The sequence below is a fragment of the Anser brachyrhynchus genome (genome assembly GCF_964034855.1).
Source record: "Anser brachyrhynchus genome assembly, chromosome: 5".
NCBI classification, from domain to species: Eukaryota; Metazoa; Chordata; class Aves; order Anseriformes; family Anatidae; genus Anser; species Anser brachyrhynchus.
In genome coordinates, this window is record NC_137699.1 from 42,786,450 (window position 1) to 42,806,710 (window position 20,261).

Genomic DNA, 20,261 nt, shown 5'->3' on the forward strand with positions numbered 1-20,261 from the left:
AGCAGCTAATGAGCTCCCAGGCCTCTCGAGGAGAGTGAGCCCCGAGGTTTAATAAGCATTGGGGTTAAAGCTGGCGGGGGAGGCGAGTGGAGCACAGCCCTCCCAGCTGGGGTGTCCCACTCTCCCACAGCCCTGGGAACCTTTAGACACAAGGAGCTGCCAAAAAGCACAGCTCCTGCCTGTCAGCGGTGGACAGGAGCTGCCTAGAGGGGACCAGCGCATCTCTGTTTGTGATGGCTGTCATACAGTGCCTGCCTCCTAGCATCTTTCGTGATCTGGCCTTCCCACATGCCTGGTACAGAGGACAGAACGGATATGGCTTTCCTTCACGTGCACTTTTCTTGTTATCCCTTTCCCCTTGGGACAGACAGGACTTCTCTGTTCCAGCTTCTCCTCTTTCTCAGCACTGCCAACAGGGCTCTGGGGCTGTCACTGTCTATGTCCAGACTGTGATTGCTCTTTCTGTATCTGGGGAGGTTGCCTTGCTTCACTGCTGGCTGCTTGTTCCGTTGCTACAGTTTCTGGCAGTGCTTTAGGTACTTGAATAGCATCACAAAGGTCTTTCTATACTGCATAGGATTGTTGGCTGTGAGGGGCAGAAAGTTGATGGAGCTCAGGAAGTGGTGACAAGTGGAAGAGGATTCTGTTCACAGATATATTGGCCTTTTGACTCTTCAGTGCTCTGTTGTGGTGGGACCTTTTCTCATGCTGGCTGAAATGAAATTATGCTATGCTTGAAATTCAGGCCTGTGTCATGTCCTCCTATCCCATCAGAAGCCCGCTTTTCTGCTCTCTGGAGCTCTGCTCTGCTCTTTGGTTCAGCTGGGGAGACTAAATAGGCTGCAGTACAAAACTACAGAGGGACAGTGAGCAGGAAGATGTGGTACAAAACAGCTGCTGTAATAGAAGAAGAAGAAATCACTAAAAAGAGGTTATCATTAGCCTTGGGTTGCCATATTCTGCATGTGCTGATTGCCAGAGACACAGAGGTTGCTTCAGTAAGCTTTTTTTTTTTTTTTTTTTGAAAGTGGCAGGCCAGTGGGGGAGAGTGCTTGGGATGAATCCCAAGGAAATTAAGGAGCCCAGGCTCCTAGAGGCTTTGCTGTACATGCCTTTGACCCTGGCTGTCTTTTGCCCTATCAGGGTTCTCCAATCTCTCCCTTGGGGACCAGATGAGCCTCCTGCAGAGCGCCTGGATGGAAATCCTCATCCTGGGCATTGTGTACCGCTCCCTGCCATACGAGGACAAGCTTGTCTATGCTGAGGACTACATCATGGATGAAGAACACTCTCGTCTGACGGGGCTGCTGGAGCTCTACCTGGCTATCCTACAACTGGTGCGCCGCTACAAGAAGCTCAAGGTGGAAAAGGAGGAGTTTGTCACGCTCAAAGCTCTGGCCCTCGCTAATTCAGGTACAGCCCTGGCCCAGGCAGCCTCACGATTGGGGAGTCAAAGCCCATGCTGTTATCTGGCCTGGGAGTAATCTAGGGCCCACTGCCTGAGACCATGCTCTGCCCATGTCATACAGCATCCCCAAAGTTCCTCTGTCCACAGACAAGAGAGGAGAGAGGTGGAGGCTCCAAGCTGGAAAGGAGGGAAAAGTAAGGTTTGCTGCCGCTACGGCCCCAGCTGCAATCTGGCCCTGTATTAGGGAGTGGGACCAGCAGGGGTTGGGCTGGCTGCTGGCTTCTGGCACTAAAAGAAAGGCTGTGTGCCGTGAGCTCAGATAAGGGGATTCGGGCCAAGCATGCATTCAGCTCAGTAGTGCTGGTCAGTTACAACAAACAGGGAAACCCTGGTCCCAGTTTTAAATCCCACAAAAACAAACAAAAAAAAACTGTTGGGTTGGGAACTGCCTGGTCTGGTCCTGGAAATGTTCAGTGACAACAAACACTGAATCCCGCCCCCCCAGTCCCTTCCATCTGGATGACAGAGAATAAGATGTGCTGGCAGAAGCCTGCTGTGCCTGTTCTGTTTCTTCTTGGGAAAAGGATGAGAAAGGCCAGGGCCCTCAGCCTAGTGCCTCCATGTCAGTGTGGGGAAGGTCGCAGCCCTCGGGCCAGCAGGCTGGAAGCCTGTGCCTGTGCGAGACACAAGAGGTGCTGCGTGCTGTGCTGCTGTTGCACAACAGCCAGACACATACTTGCTCAGGAGTCCCTTCCAAAGGGAAACTGGCTGAAGCTACCGTGTGACGAGGGCTCCCTCTACATCCCTGGAGTCTCACTGTCTCACAGCTCATCTTGCTGAACTCGCAACAGAATTCACTCTTGCAGGTCAGCACTGAGTCCAGTATCTGTACTCAGCTAAAGCCATCTTCCAGAAAGATAAAGTGGGGAAATGCACATCTTTCATGATAGCTGACTCTAGAAATAAATTGTTCTCTCGTTTCAAAAAAAAATAATAAAAAAAAAAAAATAAAAAGGTACCATATTCCTAATGTGATTTTGCCTGAGTTCAGACTCCAGAGACTCATCTTTTCTGAGCTGCCTCCTGTGATCCCAGGTCCTTTAGACCTGACAGCTTGACGTGATACAGTTCCTGTCCCATAGTTGCATTCCTTGCCTATAGATGTGTTACTTCAAGTGTAAGGAAGTGGTCTGGAACACTCTGTGAGGCTGCCCTATCCTGGCTATTTTACAGCCTTCTGTTCCTCCTTGTCTTCCACACATCTTAGCAGCAGCAATTCGAAAGAAAAAAAAAAAAAAAGAAAGAAAGAAATCACTTACAGATCATTGATAAAAATGTTGGGTAGCATCTGTTTTTTACTGATCCCTGTGGATTTCCACTAGAAAACTCCTCCTTCAGGGATGATTCACCACTGATAGCTACTTTGAAATCTGTCATCTAGCCAGTTCACTAATCAATTGAAAGTGTGCTTTATTGATATTGCACAGTGCTAATTTTTTAATGAGAATGTCCTGTGGTGCTAAGCCAAGTGCCTTATAAAAGCCTAAGTCTATTACATCTATGCAGTTAACTTTATCAACCAAACTTGTAATCTCATCAGAGAATGAAATCAGGTTTGTTTGACAAGACCTTTATTCCAAAGTATTCTGTTGACAGGCAGTAGTTGTAATACCATCTTTTAAGTCTTAATTGAGCATCACATTTCTTTTTCTTTTATTTTGCTCTGGTTCACACCAGGCTACCACGGCAATTATCGAACAGGACCCAGGAAAGTATATGCATCATTAGAACTTCTCCAGCCATTTTGAATTTCTCAAAAATACCAAGACTTTGTTAATCAATAATCTGCCCTAGATGAGCCTTCACCAGCACTTTTAGAACTCTTAAAGGTCTGCTGATCTCTGTGAAGTTTGTACCTAACAGATGTCTAATATCTTCTTGCATAAACAACAGACTAAGGAGTCTTCATTGTCATTATTCTGTGATTCCATGATCTTCATGTAAGATAGGTACATAAAAGGTATTTTTTCTAAACGCAGGACAGAAATACTCACTGAGGACTTCTGTCTCCTCATTCTGTTAATAGTTTAATCATCTCCAGCAGAAAAGAGCTCCCCTACAAATGAATGTTTTTCTTCTATTTCTTAAATATTTATAAAACTCTTCTTTATCGAAGAGTCCTTAGCCCTTTCAGCCCTGGATTTTCTTCCAATGTCCTTCACTTCCCTTATCGATTTTCTACACTTCATAACTTCTGATTCATATAAATTGCTATCTAGTTCCCTTTTTCAATTTCTCATATACTGCTTTTTTTTACCTCTAATTGCTGCCTTCACTTTGCCACTGAACCAGGATGGGCAGATGGCCAAGGCTGGTCTCTCTCGATTGTGGGACGGTGGCTTTTGGCTATGTAATCAACTCTTGTCAAAAAAAACTGCCTCCTGTCTACCAGGAAGGTCACAGGATTGAACAAGGAGAAGGGCTCCTCAGTGCAGTGACAGGGTGACAGAAGAGCCATACTGGGACACTTACTGGACCATGCTATGAGCAGAGCTGTTGTAGGACCCCAGCTTTGATGCCATCAAGCTCTTCATAGTGCAACAGAAGCACTCCCTGCTGGTGTTGCTCACTTTGCTGTCAGGACTAAGCCCAGTGTGTAAGACTTACGGGACAGTCTGTATCAGGAGTGGAGGAACACTGAGCAATGACAGAGCAAACAAACAACACTTATCAGCTGCTTCTGGGTTCTGCTTCCAGCTCCGTGGAGTAAAGAAACCAAGGTAAGGGTCAGGAGGCACAGGCCACAGCATGTCCTCAGCTGGATGGAAGAGCCACTCTGACTTCACCGGTTTGTTCTAGTGCAGCTGGAAGTGCGGTTCTGTAGGAGCATAAGCCACAACAATCCTGCTTTGTTATTGCTACTGAAAGTAAAACATGAGATCTTGTTTTTCATGCAGCTAGAGCCTTTCAGCACACACACAAGGAAGCTAGATAGCGCAAGCTGTATTTTTATAATATCACCTTCACATTCAACCTTGCATTCTTTTAATATGCTATTATTCCTAGTATATTTTTGACATGGAATAAACTTGCAGAGCCTGCATGTATGTGCTTGCATGCAAACAGCTGACTCCTAAACCATTAACAATGCAGACTACCTCTGGGCTAGTCCATAACTCCCCTGGGTCAGAGGCAGGGTGTAAAGCTGAATGCTTAGATTAGCACTTGTGCTGCCTAGACCTGCCTTCTGCTGCTTGCCTTCCGTATAGGTAAATTCCTGAATTTCCCCTATCCCTGCTGGGTGTAATTGCTCATGTAATCCAGCTTCTAGGGACTTTCCTCTCTTCCACGCAGCTCTGTGTATGTTGACCCTTTGTTTCTAGTAATTAAAGCAAATGGAACCAGAAGGGGCAACTCACTCACTCCTCGCTAGAGGAGAAACTGACATTAGGGCAGGCTTTGCTTTGAAGGAACCGCCCTGCCAGAGCTGTGGCTGATCTCTGAATCCTCAGTGAAATGCCACAAGGGCTCACCTGGTGGGTGAGAGAATCCAAGCAAAGTCTGTCTTTACTAAGTGCATTTCAGAGAGCTGAGAAATGAATTCTTAATGCCCAGAGCAGCAAGCAAGTTTCAACAATGTGATCATCACCCATTTTTTGACACAGTAAGTGTGCTATAGACTTACCCTGTTACCCTTCAGAGACAGCAGCCTCATCTTAAGCATTTCTAGGTCCTCTTGCCTCAAGAATACAAATTGATCAACCTCGAAGAGCCCTCCAGTTTAGCATACAGTACATGTTCAGTTAAGGACAACCTAGAATGGCCAGGGGGAAAAAACGTTATCCCCTGGCTCCCCTACCTCTTTTTTTTTCTTTTTTTTTTTTTTATTCGCCAGTACATTTAATGCTGAGATGGAGTGAACAAGGTATGGATCTAGCAAGGGGATGTGTAGCAAATTCTACATTAATGGGTCCTGTTAGGTTCTTGCTCCTCCTGCCAGAAGCTGCAAGAAAAGAGTTAGGTGAGGAGGCAGTGGGCCTTGTCCAGGCTCACACCTGCCCTATATGCCAGCAGTGCTAGAGGGAAGGGCTCCTGCCATATAGCCTCATGTCTAGGCCTGCTGACCCTCAGGGACATGGCCAGGCAGCCTCCAGAGCACCTCAGTGCTCTGGCAGCTGTAAAAATTCATAGCTATTGATTTTGTAATTAACAGTTTATCAATGCCATTGACACCAGCTCATTGATGGATTGCAAGGAAATTAATCCTGCAGTGTTATTTTGTTTTTTGTAGTCAGCTGCCAATTTTGAGCTTCTTTCAGGAAAGAGAAGAAAGGCAGGCCGTGATCTTTATTTCCCCAATTTCTCTCCATCGATATGCCTAGCTTTTTAGGGCTCTTAGGTCTCACTGTACAGAGGTTAGGTGGCATGAGAGCACAACTTAAGCATTGTCTAATGCACAGCAGCATCAGTACTCAAAAGCAGAGCACCCACCTTGAGCTGAAGCATGGCTTACTGCTTGGTACCTCTAGCACCCACTGGGATCTGTGAGCTCTGATGGGATATGATTACTTCTCCCCCATGTGCCCCTGGCCAGAAAAACATTAAATAAGAAGGCTGGAGCATGTTTCTCTCCAAATTCCAGCTCTTGATGCTTCTATCTCCAAAATCACCTCTGCCATCTGGAAGGAAGCACACTTGCTTCCCCTGATTGTGCATTGGAGTTCTCCAGAGGTGCTGCCTATCTGGGGGAATTTGACAGACTGATTTGGCAACATGCTTCTCCCTCTCTACTCCTCCAAATTAACCTCTGTGGCTAGCTCAGGTCACTGTGAAGACCTGCCAGCCCTTTTCTGGCCTTTGTTGCCTGGTCTCTTCGATACAAACAGCGAATGTAGCAATAATGATTTTTCCTCAGTAGGCTTCTTGGAAGTACAACCCTTTATACCCTCTAATTAGTGCAGTCCTTCTAAACAGCTTCTTAAACAGCTTTCTTGCTAGACAGAATATTTTCTCAATTGTTGCAATACTTTATAAATCATGCACCATAAATAAGTATAACTGTACATGTATTTTATGAAGTTCACAGTCTCTAATTTGTGTTGAGCTCTCCACAGAGATGACACATATTTCTAGAGAGATTTGGGCATTTCATCCAAATTTCCTCCTCTTCACTGCTGTCAGACTCAGGAACCCAAGCCCTCACGTTTGTGTTGGATGCGTGTGGGCTGAGCCAGCCCTCTGTTACACTGCAAAGCCCAGCTAGAGGGGCAGACGGCTGCAGTTCTGTGTGCACACGTGCTTATTCTAGCATCCCTTTGCTGCTGCTCCTGGATTCGTTGCCCTGTGGCAGCAATCTTTATCAATAGCTTCAATATTGATTAAAAGTCTCTGAACAATGAAGACAAGGCAACGGTGTCTCCAGCTCTTGTTGGAGTTGTAAGGAAGAAGCAAGTATCAGCGAGATGAAAGGGAGAAAAGCCTTCAGCGATGCTGCCCTTGGGTAGCTTCTCCAGAATAACCTCTCCGCTTGGTGGTGATGCCCTCTGTCATCAGGACTTACACACGAGTTTTGCAGCCTGTGTTTGCCCATGTTCACCTCACATACCTCAGCTTGACCCTGGACGGGGACGGGGTCACTACGAGCTACCTTTGCCTCAGAGACACCAGGGAGCCGTGCTAGCCTCGCACGCTCTGCAAGCCCCTCCAGCGGCATGTAGAAACCTAACTGGCAGCCTGAGGGAAGGGGCCTTGCAGGACACACGGATTTCTGTGACGGACTGAAACAGGAAGCTCTCCGAGCAGCTGCTGGCAGTCTCTGAAAACAGGGGCATATGCACAAAGGTGGGGCCAGCAACACCCCTGTGCACACCGGCTGTGACCTACTGGGGCTTTTCCGTCTTGCTGACACCCTGAGCAGCTGCACGGCAATTAGGCAGTTTAGACAGATGAAGCACTATAGCAGTGTTAATTATTCTTAATGAGATTGCTCCCAAGTGGCAGCACAGCAGATGCTGCCCCTTGCAGGGTGACTCTCCCCGGCAGGAGCATGGAGGGCAAGTGAAAGTGCGAGTCGCAAAGGCCCCAGGCTGACCCCCACACAGACTTGGGGTACCAGCGAGGCGGGCACACAGGGCACAACGTGTCACCAACCCCAGCAACAACCTCACTGTTCCTGCACTGCTAGGGCCAGCTCTTGGGGCTCATGCCAAATTTCGGAGCAGCAGCACCTGCCAGCAAGGTATTTTTTCCCCAGTAAGATGTTTTATTTTTCATTTACAAAACGAAACAAAACCAGAAAAGCAATAAAATAAAGGAAGCATCTTTAGCTTAAGGACTGTAAAGCATTTCCCTCCTCGTGTCTGATTTTGCTGTTTGCTTTCTCTTCTCCCTCCCCCCAGACTCCATGCACATAGAGGACATGGATGCAGTGCAGAAACTCCAGGACCTTCTCCACGAAGCCCTGCAGGACTACGAGCTGAGTCAGCGCAATGAGGAGCCCCGGCGAGCAGGCAAGCTGCTCCTGACCTTGCCCCTCCTGCGGCAGACGGCCGCCAAAGCTGTGCAGCACTTCTACAGCATCAAACTGCAGGGCAAGGTTCCCATGCATAAACTCTTCCTAGAAATGCTAGAGGCAAAGGTCTGACAGCCCCAGCGCCAGCCGACAGTGGCCGGGGAACAAACTAGAAACAAAGATGCAGACAATGGAGCAATCCAAACAGCAGCAGCAGCCACCGCCGGCTTTTATCTCCAATCATTTATTATGGAAGAATTATTTAATGTCTGTCGGCGTGACTGCAGAATCTCGTGTACAGGAGGGGGAAACTCTTTTAATCAGTCACCTGTTTCTCTTTTTTTCATTTGTTTTCTCTGTGGGAAATACCAGAATATGCTCTTGCACTTGTTGAGGCGGTCGTTGGGGCTCAGCCCCTCTGAGCGGTGATGCTCTTAGCACTGTCCAGGCCGCCTGCTCCCCAGCTCCCTCCGCCAGTGCTGGAGGGGGACTGGGGACTAAAGCAGGAAGAGAGGAAGAATAGAGTCGATATAAACTTTATCTGCTGGTGTTGCGAGGGGTCAGATAGAAGGGGAAGCAGCCAGGGTCCTTCATTTTGCCACCTCTCTGGTTCTAACCATAGGGCAGGTGCTCCTTTGGAGAGGAGCGCTATTGGACCTCTCCTGATCGCAATGGCTGCCTCCCGGGCTCCTCTAGCGACAGCTAACACTTGTACATACAGGCCCCACTTCTTACCGGGAAAGATGCTCCTAACTGTGTAAGATATTCTGCGACCTTGTACAGTGTGTCATTACGCCTGGCTAGTCCCTCCCATGCACAATCCCCACAGGACCCTGAAGAGGCAGGATATACGTCCCTGAGAGAATGCAAGTCTCCATTCCCAGATGGCAAGAAAAAAAAGAGCCTGATGTAAGCTTTTGTGCTGGGTTGACTTGATAATCTCTGCATCCTCTCCTATGTGGTGCTAACTACAAGTCTTCCACACTTTTCACCCTGTAGTGTATCAAACCTGCCTCTTCAGCTCAGCTGAGTGCCATTCCCCACTCGTTCCTTGTGGCACAGAACACAAGGCTTTGTCTGCATGGTTAGCGCCCAAGTATAAATACACCCCAAACCAGGGCTTTCCTAGACTTCATTAAAGTGATAGATCTTTGCCTCCACAGAGACTAAGGCTTATTGCCAAATGCTAGTTAGGAATCAAAGGAATCGCTTTTTCATGGAGGCAGCTCCTGAGCCCAAGAGATTGCTTTTTTTTTTTCCTTTTTTTTTGTGGCAGCCTAGGGAAGTAAACTTAGAGGGTGGCGTGGAACCCCCAAATCCAATATCCCAACTACTGTCTTCCCCTGCCTCATCCCATTATCCTCAACAGCAACAGAAGAGCTAGCTAGCATAGATTGTCCCTGGACTTGTTAAGAGGTTCTCTTGCTGATGGAAAAAGCTGTATACCTGACCTCGAGATGGTGGGAGAAGAAGTGGGGGAATGTTGATTTACTCCTCTCATGTAACAAGGTTCCTGCTGCATCCAAGCCTTGTTTTGGATCTGCTGTCTAAGCCACAACTGCTGCATTCCCAGTAGCCAGAGGGGCATTTGGGTCACTGACAAAAGCAGCTTGTTTGCATTCTCTGAGATGTTATTTTCTTGGTCACTTAGATCTGAGCCAGCCTGTGCTGATGAAACCTGAATGTATTGTCTGTTTTGTGGTCAGTGGCATAGCAGTAGAGGAGAGCAAGAGCCTCTGATCTGCATTTGAGACACTACGACCTCTACTGCCTCTGTTCCCCTCAAGCTTCTGTCCCTTCCTGGATAGCCCAGGTGGTGTGGCCCCCAGCAGGAACCCTTCCAGATGGTCAAGGCGTGTGATCAGGGAGACAGTGGGTGCTTGTTTTCTGCTGGAGCAGAACATGTCACTGTGCAGGCTCTCGGTGCTGCAGTGTGAAGGTCAGGCTAGCTCAGAGACTGAAGAAGCTGATACTGAGCTCTCAGCTCGTGTAGCCAGCCCACTCCTGGTACGTGAGTTAGTTCAGTTCCATCTCCTCTGAGCTCTCCATACACTGTACAGTCATAGCTGTTTTCACCCATTTTGTACTCAGTAAAGGAATTCAGTCTTGCTTCAGGCACATTAGTAAACCAACAGAGACCTAAGGGGCAGAAAGCACATAGGAGTTGGGACTGTTCCCATACTCACAGCAGCAGCAACTACACAGTGGCCTTGTGCTTTGAACAGATACTCGTGCTTCCCTTCCTCATCTCCCTCCCAGAGGCAGATGGGGAGAAAATTATAGCTTCTGGTTGCGCTGATGATCCCTGTACCCATCTGTGACTGAGAGGGACCAAACTGAAATGCAAGCCATCACTAGAGCCAGCTTGCCATGTGTTGCAACCTGGCAACTCTTTCTGGCTGTGGCACGAACACTCACAAATTTGCTGGGCTGCATGATTGCCTCTAAGTTGGACTCACTTGACCACTGTTGCTTCCTTGCTGAGTCCCACTCAGGCCAGCCACAGCACATTGTGTTTGAACTTGCTTCACAACTGTGCAAAAGTAGCTGTCCCAAAGTGGGCTGAAAAGATCTTAAGAATCAAGTCCTGTTCTGTGGGATCCTGGCTGGAAAGGTCATTTAATAAATGGTCTTGAGCAATCTGCTCTAAGTCACCCTGCTCGAGTGGGGGCTTGGAACAGATGACCTCAAGCATTCTGTGATGCTGTGAAAGGCTCTTCCAGCTTTATTGAATTTGGACTTGGGCCTGCTTTCCAGAACAGAAGGGAGAACAACCTACAAAACAAGACTATGAAGGAGAGCTGTTGAGTCAGCTTCTAGCCCACAGTGACTGCTGGCTATTTAGAGTGGAGCTATGGTATGGAGGCAGCTCCTGTGTTGGCAGAACAATACAAAGATACCAAATGCATTTTTTTTCCAGGACCTTCTTTCTCCATTGCAGCTGCATAACCTTGGAGCCCATCTGGTTATCTCCCATTGCTTGAAGGTAATAGGCTCGGAAATGTTTGCTTCTGAAATAGGATGGGACCTGAACCAGGCAGTAATTAACATTTATTAATCTCTTTACACCAGGAATGTAAACTCTTCCCCAGGAACCAGGATAGAAACACGTGTCTAAATTTAACCCTTAAAAGTCTTCTACCATCTTTAATTGGGAAGCAGGTCAGGTCTCTTGGACCCTTCAGACAAGTGCAGGAATCCCATGCGCCTCTTCCCTTCCCAGGTATTCTGGTCTGCGCATCATTAGTACTAGCACGCTGCCACAACTGAGGGGCATGTCCAGCTACACAGTGAGCTGGGCCTGCAGAGGGGGGTGACATCTTAGTGTAGTTCTCTCAGTGCAGTTTGAAATAGGAAATGAGGCTTCAGCAACTGCTTAGTTCTTTGAATGCTCATAGCCTCTTACAAAAAGGTCTGGAGATGTGGAACTTGAGCCGTGAACCAGGAAATGGGCTCTGGTCAGTGCTTTTTATACCATTCATTTGTAATATGGGAGTCACAGTCAGCTCCATACCGCTGTCCTTCTACATGGGGCAAAAGATGACAGAGTTCGGGCCTTGGGACACAAATGGTCTCTGTGACTTAAAGAAAAGAAAGAGGTAAGTGTATCAGTGACGGTGAATAAGCATGAAGCCAACATACAGCTACTATGATGGTAAAAACAGCTCGAGCCCCTGATTTGCATGCGCGGATAACAGAAACCACCTACCTGTCAGCCACTGCAAAAGGCAGTTCTTCCCAAGTGACCAGCTCTTCTCTTTTGGGCACATTCTTCTCTGGGAACAGGGGTCTCTGGCCTGTAATGCAAAATGAATCTCACAGGGATCAATTAAAAGAAAGGGTAAAATACCACACAGAATGAGGTTTCTGGGGAAACTTGGGCATTACACCTCGCAGCAAAACTGTGAAGCTACAAGAAACTCCCCTGCAACAATCAGAACCTTGCAGTATTGTTCACGCTAAGGGGGCATTATTTTTCTCTTTGTAAGCTGTCATCTTTTTTTTAAAACAATTAACAAATGTATAAAATAAAACCTGCTGCACCAGAAACATGTAAGCAGCCCTTAGGGGGGAAAATCACTGAGAAAGACCCTAAAATGTAACTTGTTGAGCTTTTATTACCGACTGGAGCTGAGAAAAAGTGCTTCCACTTTGTATCCACAAGCTATAATCAATCATATGGCCAAAGGCCACTCTTGTTCTTGTGGCTGGCTTATATGGGGAAGCTGGGGAGACAGAGGCTGTGAGAATGATGCAGGGAGTTATAGACAGTCAGTGAAATAAACAGTATCTACTTAACTATTATCTGCTCCTAAAAAAAAAAAAAAAGAAAAAAAAAAAGAAAAACCTGTGAAATAAATTGTATTCTTGTGGTACAGGTCATTTCAAACAAAACAAGAAATAAAACACAGAAATGTAAAAACTAACCCAGACAGAGTAATGTTTATTGTGTTTAGGATACGCTCCGTTTTGCCCCTCGGGATGCACGTAGGCCCTCTGAAGGGGCCAGGGTGGGGGAAGGCCTGATCAATGCGTGCTGTGGAAGGGAAGACAAGTCCAAGCCTCTCACTTAGAAGCCCTCATTTTGGTGTTTTCCCATATCCAGAAAAAAAATTCTCAGCAAGCTTCTGAGTTTTTGTAAGATTAGTGTTGCTGAGGGCTGGTTTGACAGGCGCTGCCGTCAGGACCTGGCACGAACCGCTCTGTCTCTTCCACTCACCCATTTTTCCCCACCTTCTGCACTTCACTGGTGCAAGGAATAAACATGAGCTAGTGATGAAAAAGCCTTGAAGTTGTTCCAGTGAAAAACAAAATCTCTAATCATAAAATAGACCATTGGCTTAAGCCCAACGGTGACATCAAGAGTGTTGCAAGCACTGCAGCAGCTGTCCAGTGCTTATAAAGTGGGTACAAGTGCTGAAGTCATGGCATTTGCATTGATCTTGTGGTGAGGTGCTACAGGAGGGCAAGCTCATGTCTGCTTGAGAAAGCAGAAGGACACGTGCTGTGGCGACTGGGGCAGAGACGTGAGAAATAAGGCCCCCAGGTTTTTATTCTACATCTGAGTCTATAGCACAGACAGCACCACACCCTGTGTAAGCACTGCCATCTACATACACCTCAGTCAATGCTGCCAAAGCCCTTTTTGAAACAGTTTAAACAGGCAGTGGTACTCACGGGGATGATTCCTCTAAAACAGGCAACCAAGAAGCCATTTAGCCTGCCCTCAGGAGGAGGAAGAGGAGGAGGTGGCTGAAGAAGCAGTGGCTGGTAGGAAAGGCCATGGGATAGAAATGGGCACAATTGAAAAAAAAAGATGAGCACAGAGCTGGGGAGGGAGGTGAAGAATGACAAGATTTTTCTGCACTTAAAAGAGAGGCCTCCAGCCTCCCAGTCATAGTGCTCTAACTGTGATGGGTTCAGTCTGAACAAACACGAAACAGGACTACAGAGATCAGCGTCCCACTTCAAACACTCTGAGGGATCTAAACTTTGCTCATTCCCATACTTCTAAAGTAGCAACTGCCTTCCTTACATTTCCTGGGCACCGTTCTGCTTTGGCAACAATCAGGTTCTTCTGGGCTTTCCTTACTATTATTCAGTCACTCTGGAAATAAAAAAAATAAAAAGCTTATAGTACTTTGGGAGTGGGAGAAAAGCGGAGGACAGTCTGGACAACCTGAAATTTCATCGTACAGAAGAGCTTCATAGGAAATAGTAGGGTGTTGGTTTTTGTTTGTTTTGTGAGTAGCTGGGGAGGAGGTTTCTTTACACTGAGTTCTCTAAACTCAAATCAAGTTAGAGGCACGTTTAACTGTTGAAATATGTTCTTTAGCTCCAAATGTTAAAACATGATTGAGGTAGTTGCTTGTGACTACCTGCACCCAAAATAAAAGGAAAACCAACAACATTTTTCAGGCTAAGCTATTACACGCAGAATGAAAGCAAACATCAGATAATGTACAGAAAATTTCAGCATTCAACTTTCCAGTAACAGAAAGCTGGAGAGTTTGTGCTTTGTGCCCATTTCTTTACAACGTCAGTCTCTCCCACTGCAACCTATTTGAAATGACACCGTGGAAAAACCTGAGCACCTGTGCCTGGAGAACAGGAGGACTAACCTAGCAGTGTGCTAGGGGTGGCTGGAAAAGACAGAGGATGAGAAGTGACTAATGAGCATGGGGTTTAGAAAGTCCAAGGATGGTTCAGCAAAACACAGCAGTCCTGACTCTAACACTGCTGCCAGCCAGCCAAAAACAACAGCCCCAATCCAAAAGAACTGCAGCCGGAAAGTCTCTTTCCGTAAGTGCTAATCAGCTTTGAGAGGACCAGCATGGTTATGGTGTTCGTGTGCTTCCTTCCTTGGGGCTTGGGTAAGGCTAGAAAAGTCATCATCCCTGGGAATAGCAGCATCCAAATAATGATAAGCAGGAGTGAAGTCACAGGGAAGACCAGAACTGGCCAAAGGCTCAAAGCATCATTAGTAGGAAAAACTGAGAAAGACAACAGCTACCACTGACTCATCCCAGACTGCTACAGACTTCAGTGCTTCGCTGAGCCCTTCTTAAATCTAACCAGTCACATGCTAACGTTGCTGAAAGTGTTGTGCAACCATCTCTGGGCAGCACATGCAGAAACAGCTGTACTGGTTCAGACCACAGGCACATTTAGGCCAGTTCCCTCGCTCCAAAAGTGGCCAGCAGCAGATGACCAGAGAATGTTAAAAAAAAGGGCAAGGAGGTATAAAAGCAAGTCTCCCAGATATTTAAGGATCGAAGACTTCTGGAGCTAAAGTCTCTGCGTTTAATAACCCCTGATGATTTTTCTTACATGAATTTGTCCAGTCACTTTTTCAACCAATACAAGTGTTCAGCCTCCTCAGCAGCAATGAGTTCCTTAGCTCACTATTCAAAGAAGTAGCTGCTTGCCTGTTCTGACCATGCCATCAGCTAGTCTTATTTCATGCCGTTACAGCCTGTATTAGAAGACACAAAGAACAGTGTCCTGTGCTCACTTTTCCCTACCGTTCACACTCTTCTACGTCTCTCTCAATTTCACCCTTAGTCCTCTCTTTGTACAGATGAAGTGCAGCTGCCATCCTTACCCCCTTCACTGGGTACACACTGCACCAATTAAATTAGGAAAATGTGATCGTAAGAAAGGTAAATGGCTGCCTTGCACCACTTGAGCTAGGTGCTTTAAAGACAAAACCCTAGTCCCTATCTGGCACACAGATAGGTTCAGGTCACTCTTCCTGTATCTGTCTACATGCAAACATTCACTCACTGTGTCTCTTGGTTATGCTTTCATTCACAGCACTACTGAAGTTCGCACTTACCTTCAAAATAGCTTTAAAAAAATTAACCTATTTAAACCATATTTTTCTAACAATAATAACATTAACAGATCAGAATCCTTCTGCCTTTAGATGCGTGAGGCCTTTTCCCCAACAGAGGTTTTTTTCCTCCATTTTTTTCCATCTGAATATAAGGGAACTAAACAGACTCCTTGGCCTTTATCTGATCTAATCCTTTTGTTATAGCAGAAATGTGTTTTAAAAGCCGAAGATCTTTAATGCATTCCTTGATGTATTAGATAAGAGATTTTTGGTAATATATTCCTTCCTATTGCACTTTAAAATTTGTTTTCTTTTTAGAAATCCCAGCTTTTTAAAATCATAAATACCAATCTACTGCTTTTCCAAATGCTTAAAATGAGCACATTGACCACGCTATAAAAAGTGCATTATTCTGATGAATGAAATTACTATGCATTTTGTTCTCTGATTTCAAGAAACTGGCATTACATTTTCAATCAGCTTTATCACACGTCTCCAACTTAACTGCAATTGTTGAATAATAAGAGTCAGGACAGCGATCAGATAAGGAGAAGCCATGACAGAGCAAACTGAAATCACTTTGCCTAAATTGGCAAGAATCAACACAAAACAAGCTGCCTTTAATAGATCAGTTAGAACAAAGCCCATAAATCATGTTTTTGAGAGGGCTTAATTTACACCATATGCCAATTAAGTCAAGTGCAATACATAAGTTATGAATAATCTCATTGGAGTGAAGAGTGTTGTATTTGGAAGGAAAATGATCTAACTGAAGCCAAAATTATAATCACCTTCAATAATTACATTTCCAGCATTGTAAATTCTTTTCTATTGCAACACTGAAAGCAGTCAATTGTGCAAGTAATTTTCCATTACCATTTACATTATTAAACTCAAACACATTAACCAAACTCTTGTTTATATTTTTTTGCCAGTGGTTAATGCTACTACAAATCAACGATCCTTTGGGTCAATCTTAAGAAATACAATTTCATCGGCTATTATTCTCTCTAATGAACCCCTGTAACCAAGCCCGGGGTAATCACTTATTTCCCCCACTGCTTTTTTTTTTTATCAAACCATAAAAATTCAACAGCGTCCTAAGGGAGTGATGCTTATGGGAACTGTATTAGCATAGGCATTATCTTTTCTGGGTGCTAGCCTCAGCTCTGCCACTGCCTTGAGCATTTCAAGCTTTTCTGAGCTGCAGAAAAAACTAAATTGCTACCGCAGCTTTTGTGCATTTCTTCTTTCCATCACAACTTTATGATTTCTCATGATCAGGCACTGTGTTTTGGTTTCTTCACTGCTGTGATAGCCTCTCTTTCTCCTGCCTCTTGCCTCCTGTCCGGTTCTGACACACTGCCCGTGTGGGTGGGAAGACCATCACTGAATATGCAGTCTCCCGTGCCAGCTGACCACACTGAGCTCTCCAAACCCCTCTTGGGACACCCTTGTTCACTGTTCTGGCTAGCTTCCACTGGGAAGGAGGGTCACCCCAGTTAACAGTGTTTATTGTTCCCCATTGCTGAGGCTCTCCTGAGGTGTGCTGACATTCCAGCCCTGCAAGGAATACAAAGCAACCAAAGTGGATGGGAATGAAGTCCACAGTCCTCAGTCAGACTAGGCCACGGCAGCTTCCATGGCAGGTCTAGTTAATAAGAAAAACTATGTAGCATCTGCCTTGTCAGTGAAGTACCATGCTCACCTCATGCTCCATGGTGCAATTCAAGAGAACCTGAAATTTACCTGCAGAAGCCAGCAAGGCCATGCAGCAGGGTAGCACGTAGCAGCATGTGATGTTGCCAGTGCTTAACTAGAATAGTGGCATTCCTGTGATGCTGTGTTCATTTGGCAAAATAATTATTAACCTGACTTGAGTTACAGCAATTATAGTAACACCACCATGATCGCATTTAGTGACAACAGCAAATAAAAACATTTTATAAATAAATCATAAACACCTTCTAAGTGTGTCTAGGAATAGAATCATGAGAGAAACAAGCAGCCAAAAGGAGAGGACAAAGCCAGGACATACACTCCACAGCTGTGTTTCTCCACTTTTTTTCAATCATGAGACCATTCTGCCTTTTCTAAACAAAAGGAAAGCTCCTGGACTACCTTGTGTCCCATGTACTTTGTCAGCTGTAAATGGGAAAGGGATAAGCAAAACCTCATGCCTGCCTAGAGCGGCAATTAAAATGTTTTGAGTTTACAAAAATTATAAGGTGATTATTTTAACTATCAAAAACTAATGGAAAATATAATTAATAGAAAAGCAAATGTGGCCCCCTTTCTGCAGGTCTGTAACAGGTACTGCAGGTATCAGAACTGCCATGCTAGCCCAGCAAGCTTTTATTTCTCCACCCAATGCCTACTGCCAGCTCTTTGGGCAGGGATGTCCTTTCTGTTCCGTGGCTGCTCAGTGCACATAAAGCAAGCCCCTTGCTCTGCTCTTCTTCCCCAAGCCATGTTGCTTACAAATAAATATATCCAGAAAAGTGGCTGAAACCTCAGATAAGTGATGCTTGGGACTTCTCAAAATACTAGGAGATGTAATTGGTATGAATGATGCATTCTGGAGTTTGCTGTGTGTTCTAAAGCATGCTGCTAAATTTGTCCTGTCAATTCTCCAGACATTCTCACACAGATAGCAGTAGGATACCTATAACTATCTGACTGCCACATGTGTTATTTATCCACACACAAGGAAAAAATAAAGCACCACAAGCTGTCGGTGAAATACAACGCTAAGTACAAATGCTGTCACCTCCTTGGTACAAGGCTCCATACTTCGCTGGTTGCTTTTATTTTCACAGAGGTCATCCCTCAAATGTTCTTTTCAGTGAGTCTGGCTCTGCACTCTCCCACAGCATGAATCGTTCACCTGGCAGATATACACTACTCTTTTCAAAAATGAAAAGACTCAGACACCACAAACCGCAACAGAAACTGTCTGGGCTATGTCTATGAGTAGCTGCAATCCAGCTACGATATGCCAAGAGAGAGGGGCTAACCTGGGCTGGGACAGTGCCGCGCCAGGCGAGCAGAGCTGGCTACATGTCCTTCAGGAAAGCGTCCTGGTGACTTCCCAGCCACAAATGAGAAATGAGACATCTCCTTCATGAGCACCCATCCAGTCATTGCTACGCAGCAAGTTGGGAACATGTCATACCTTTGAAACAAAAGAGAGAGGAAAAGTATGATATAATGATAACACAGAAAGAACATTCAGCAGTGTCCCTGTATCTCAGTGCTTTAGACTTGACTGAGGGTTCAAAACCCCTTTGCTTCACATTTACTGCAGCTAAGCAGGTTAAAAAATTCAACTCTCTTCTGTTACTCCCCTCCCTTCGCAGTCCCCAGACATCACTTCTTAATGAGAGGGGGCAGACCTAAGCATAATATTATTTCCCTGCCAGTCTATGCCATAGGTATCTGCTCATTTCTGCTGGATGGCCTCTCATGAGGGCATCCTAGGAAGGCTCCTGCTTTTGTGCTCATGTGTATTTTGAGCTTCCAAGGAGAAAACAGTGAGTGAGAGAAACAGGACAGAGCAAAGAAAACTTGACACAGTTTGCTACTTAACTATTTGGCATAGCTAGCTTTACTGCTTGTTTCCTATTCATCTGGCTGGTAGGAAACGGTAACATGGACATGAAGATTTTTGCCTTACCTTCACCAAGCCTTGTATCAGTAACCGTGCAATACACAAATACACTACGACCTCCTGGCCACAATGGAGAGGAGCACTCATTAACAATGGAAAACACTAATTTCACCTTGTTCCTCACTTAGTCCTCAATGTGACTGCTCTGTTCCTTCCATTCCTAGAATGAATTTTGGAAGATTTCTCATGGTTTGCAAGCTGATACAAGAAAAGAAAGGGAAGAAAAATGCATAGCAGAAGGGAGAATATGTCAATTCAGAGCTTCAGCATCAATGGACTTAATCAGACTCCCACATACAGGAAGGGTGACAAGTAGCTGTTACGTGCTTTTACTGCATATTCCGTACTTCCAGATGGGTCAGTAATATAGAATAGGATGAGGAAGTCCATCTGAACAAGGCAGGCAAAGCCCAGCACTCTTCAAAGCCAACAGAAAAGCTGAAAGATATTTTCCCCATCAGCAAGAGGTTTCCCAATATCTTCACTGCAAGTTCTGTTCTATAGGAATTATCACCTCTTTGACTGAGAAACAGAATTCAACCCATTGCCCAAAATCTGGGTTTTGATAGCTAGCAGCAAATAATCCAAAAGAGAGGTAGCAAGGGGCATTAGACTTGGAGTAAGGATGTTCTGGGAGAGCTGCCCATCACGAAGCAGAGCAACAAAACTACAGCTACCTTTGCAATGCAGCCTGATCCACGTACACGTGAGCCATAGCATTCTTCCTGGTCCCATGTTCATGTGCTCCTGGTACTTTTCTTTATGGAGAAGGGACGGCTATTACCTGTTGCTGCATCACATAAGAAAGTCTCTCTTGGAGAAGCAGGCCTTAAAGGCAAATGCTTATCCAGACATCAAAAGATAGTGAGTCTCTATATGAGTCTCCACAAGAGAGAGACCTGCTGGAGAGACATCTCTCCCAAAATGACCCTTCCCAAGTAATGAAGATGAGACACCTACTGAGACTGAGGTGTCAGGAGAGCAGATGCTGGAACAAACTGCTAAAGAATAACAAATCGCCTGCACAGTGTACCATGTACATCCAGAGCTGTAGGGGTCTGGGATGGAAGTGGCTGAGCTGCTGAAAACATGACTTCTCTCATTAAAATCAGCTGTTCTACTGGAGTAATGAAGGGTAGCAAAAGCAGTAAGTTGTTCTAAAAAAGGCATGTGGGGTGATCTGGGAAGTCATAGACCACTGAGCTTAACTTTGAATCAGGTAAATTGGTTGAATTATCAAGTAAAATTAGAATCACAGCAAAGGACTGGCACAAAGAATTCATTTCGTTTTGCTCCAGTGTCCTTGCCCTCTTTTCCACTGCCCCCTCATATC

General features: G+C 45.6%; 2 protein-coding genes across 24 annotated transcripts in view; one reads left to right on the forward strand and one right to left on the reverse strand.

Moving 5' to 3' along the window:
- ESRRB (estrogen related receptor beta) overlaps positions 1 to 12,346 on the forward strand; it is a 157,042-nt gene extending 144,696 nt beyond the window's left edge. For all 10 annotated transcript variants that reach the window (XM_080595632.1, XM_080595625.1, XM_080595630.1 and 7 more), the window contains 2 exons: positions 1,144 to 1,413; positions 7,807 to 12,346. In XM_080595632.1, the coding sequence (XP_080451758.1) occupies positions 1,144 to 1,413; positions 7,807 to 8,051 (515 nt within the window). In that variant the 3' untranslated portion in view covers positions 8,052 to 12,346. The remainder of the gene's footprint in view (positions 1 to 1,143; positions 1,414 to 7,806) is intronic.
- LOC308196527 (uncharacterized protein) overlaps positions 1 to 20,261 on the reverse strand; it is a 129,892-nt gene that overhangs the window by 4,457 nt on the left and 105,174 nt on the right. For 8 of the 14 annotated variants that reach the window (XM_080595638.1, XR_013952258.1, XR_013952259.1 and 5 more), the window contains 2 exons: positions 18,276 to 18,433; positions 11,629 to 11,716 (listed from right to left, as the gene is read on the reverse strand). In XM_080595638.1, the coding sequence (XP_080451764.1) occupies positions 11,629 to 11,716; positions 18,276 to 18,433 (246 nt within the window). Of the gene's footprint in view, positions 1 to 11,361; positions 11,501 to 11,628; positions 11,717 to 13,455; positions 13,528 to 18,275; positions 18,434 to 20,261 lie in introns of those variants that run through there. The other 6 variants (XM_080595636.1, XM_080595637.1, XM_080595640.1 and 3 more) reach the window with 2 other exon arrangements.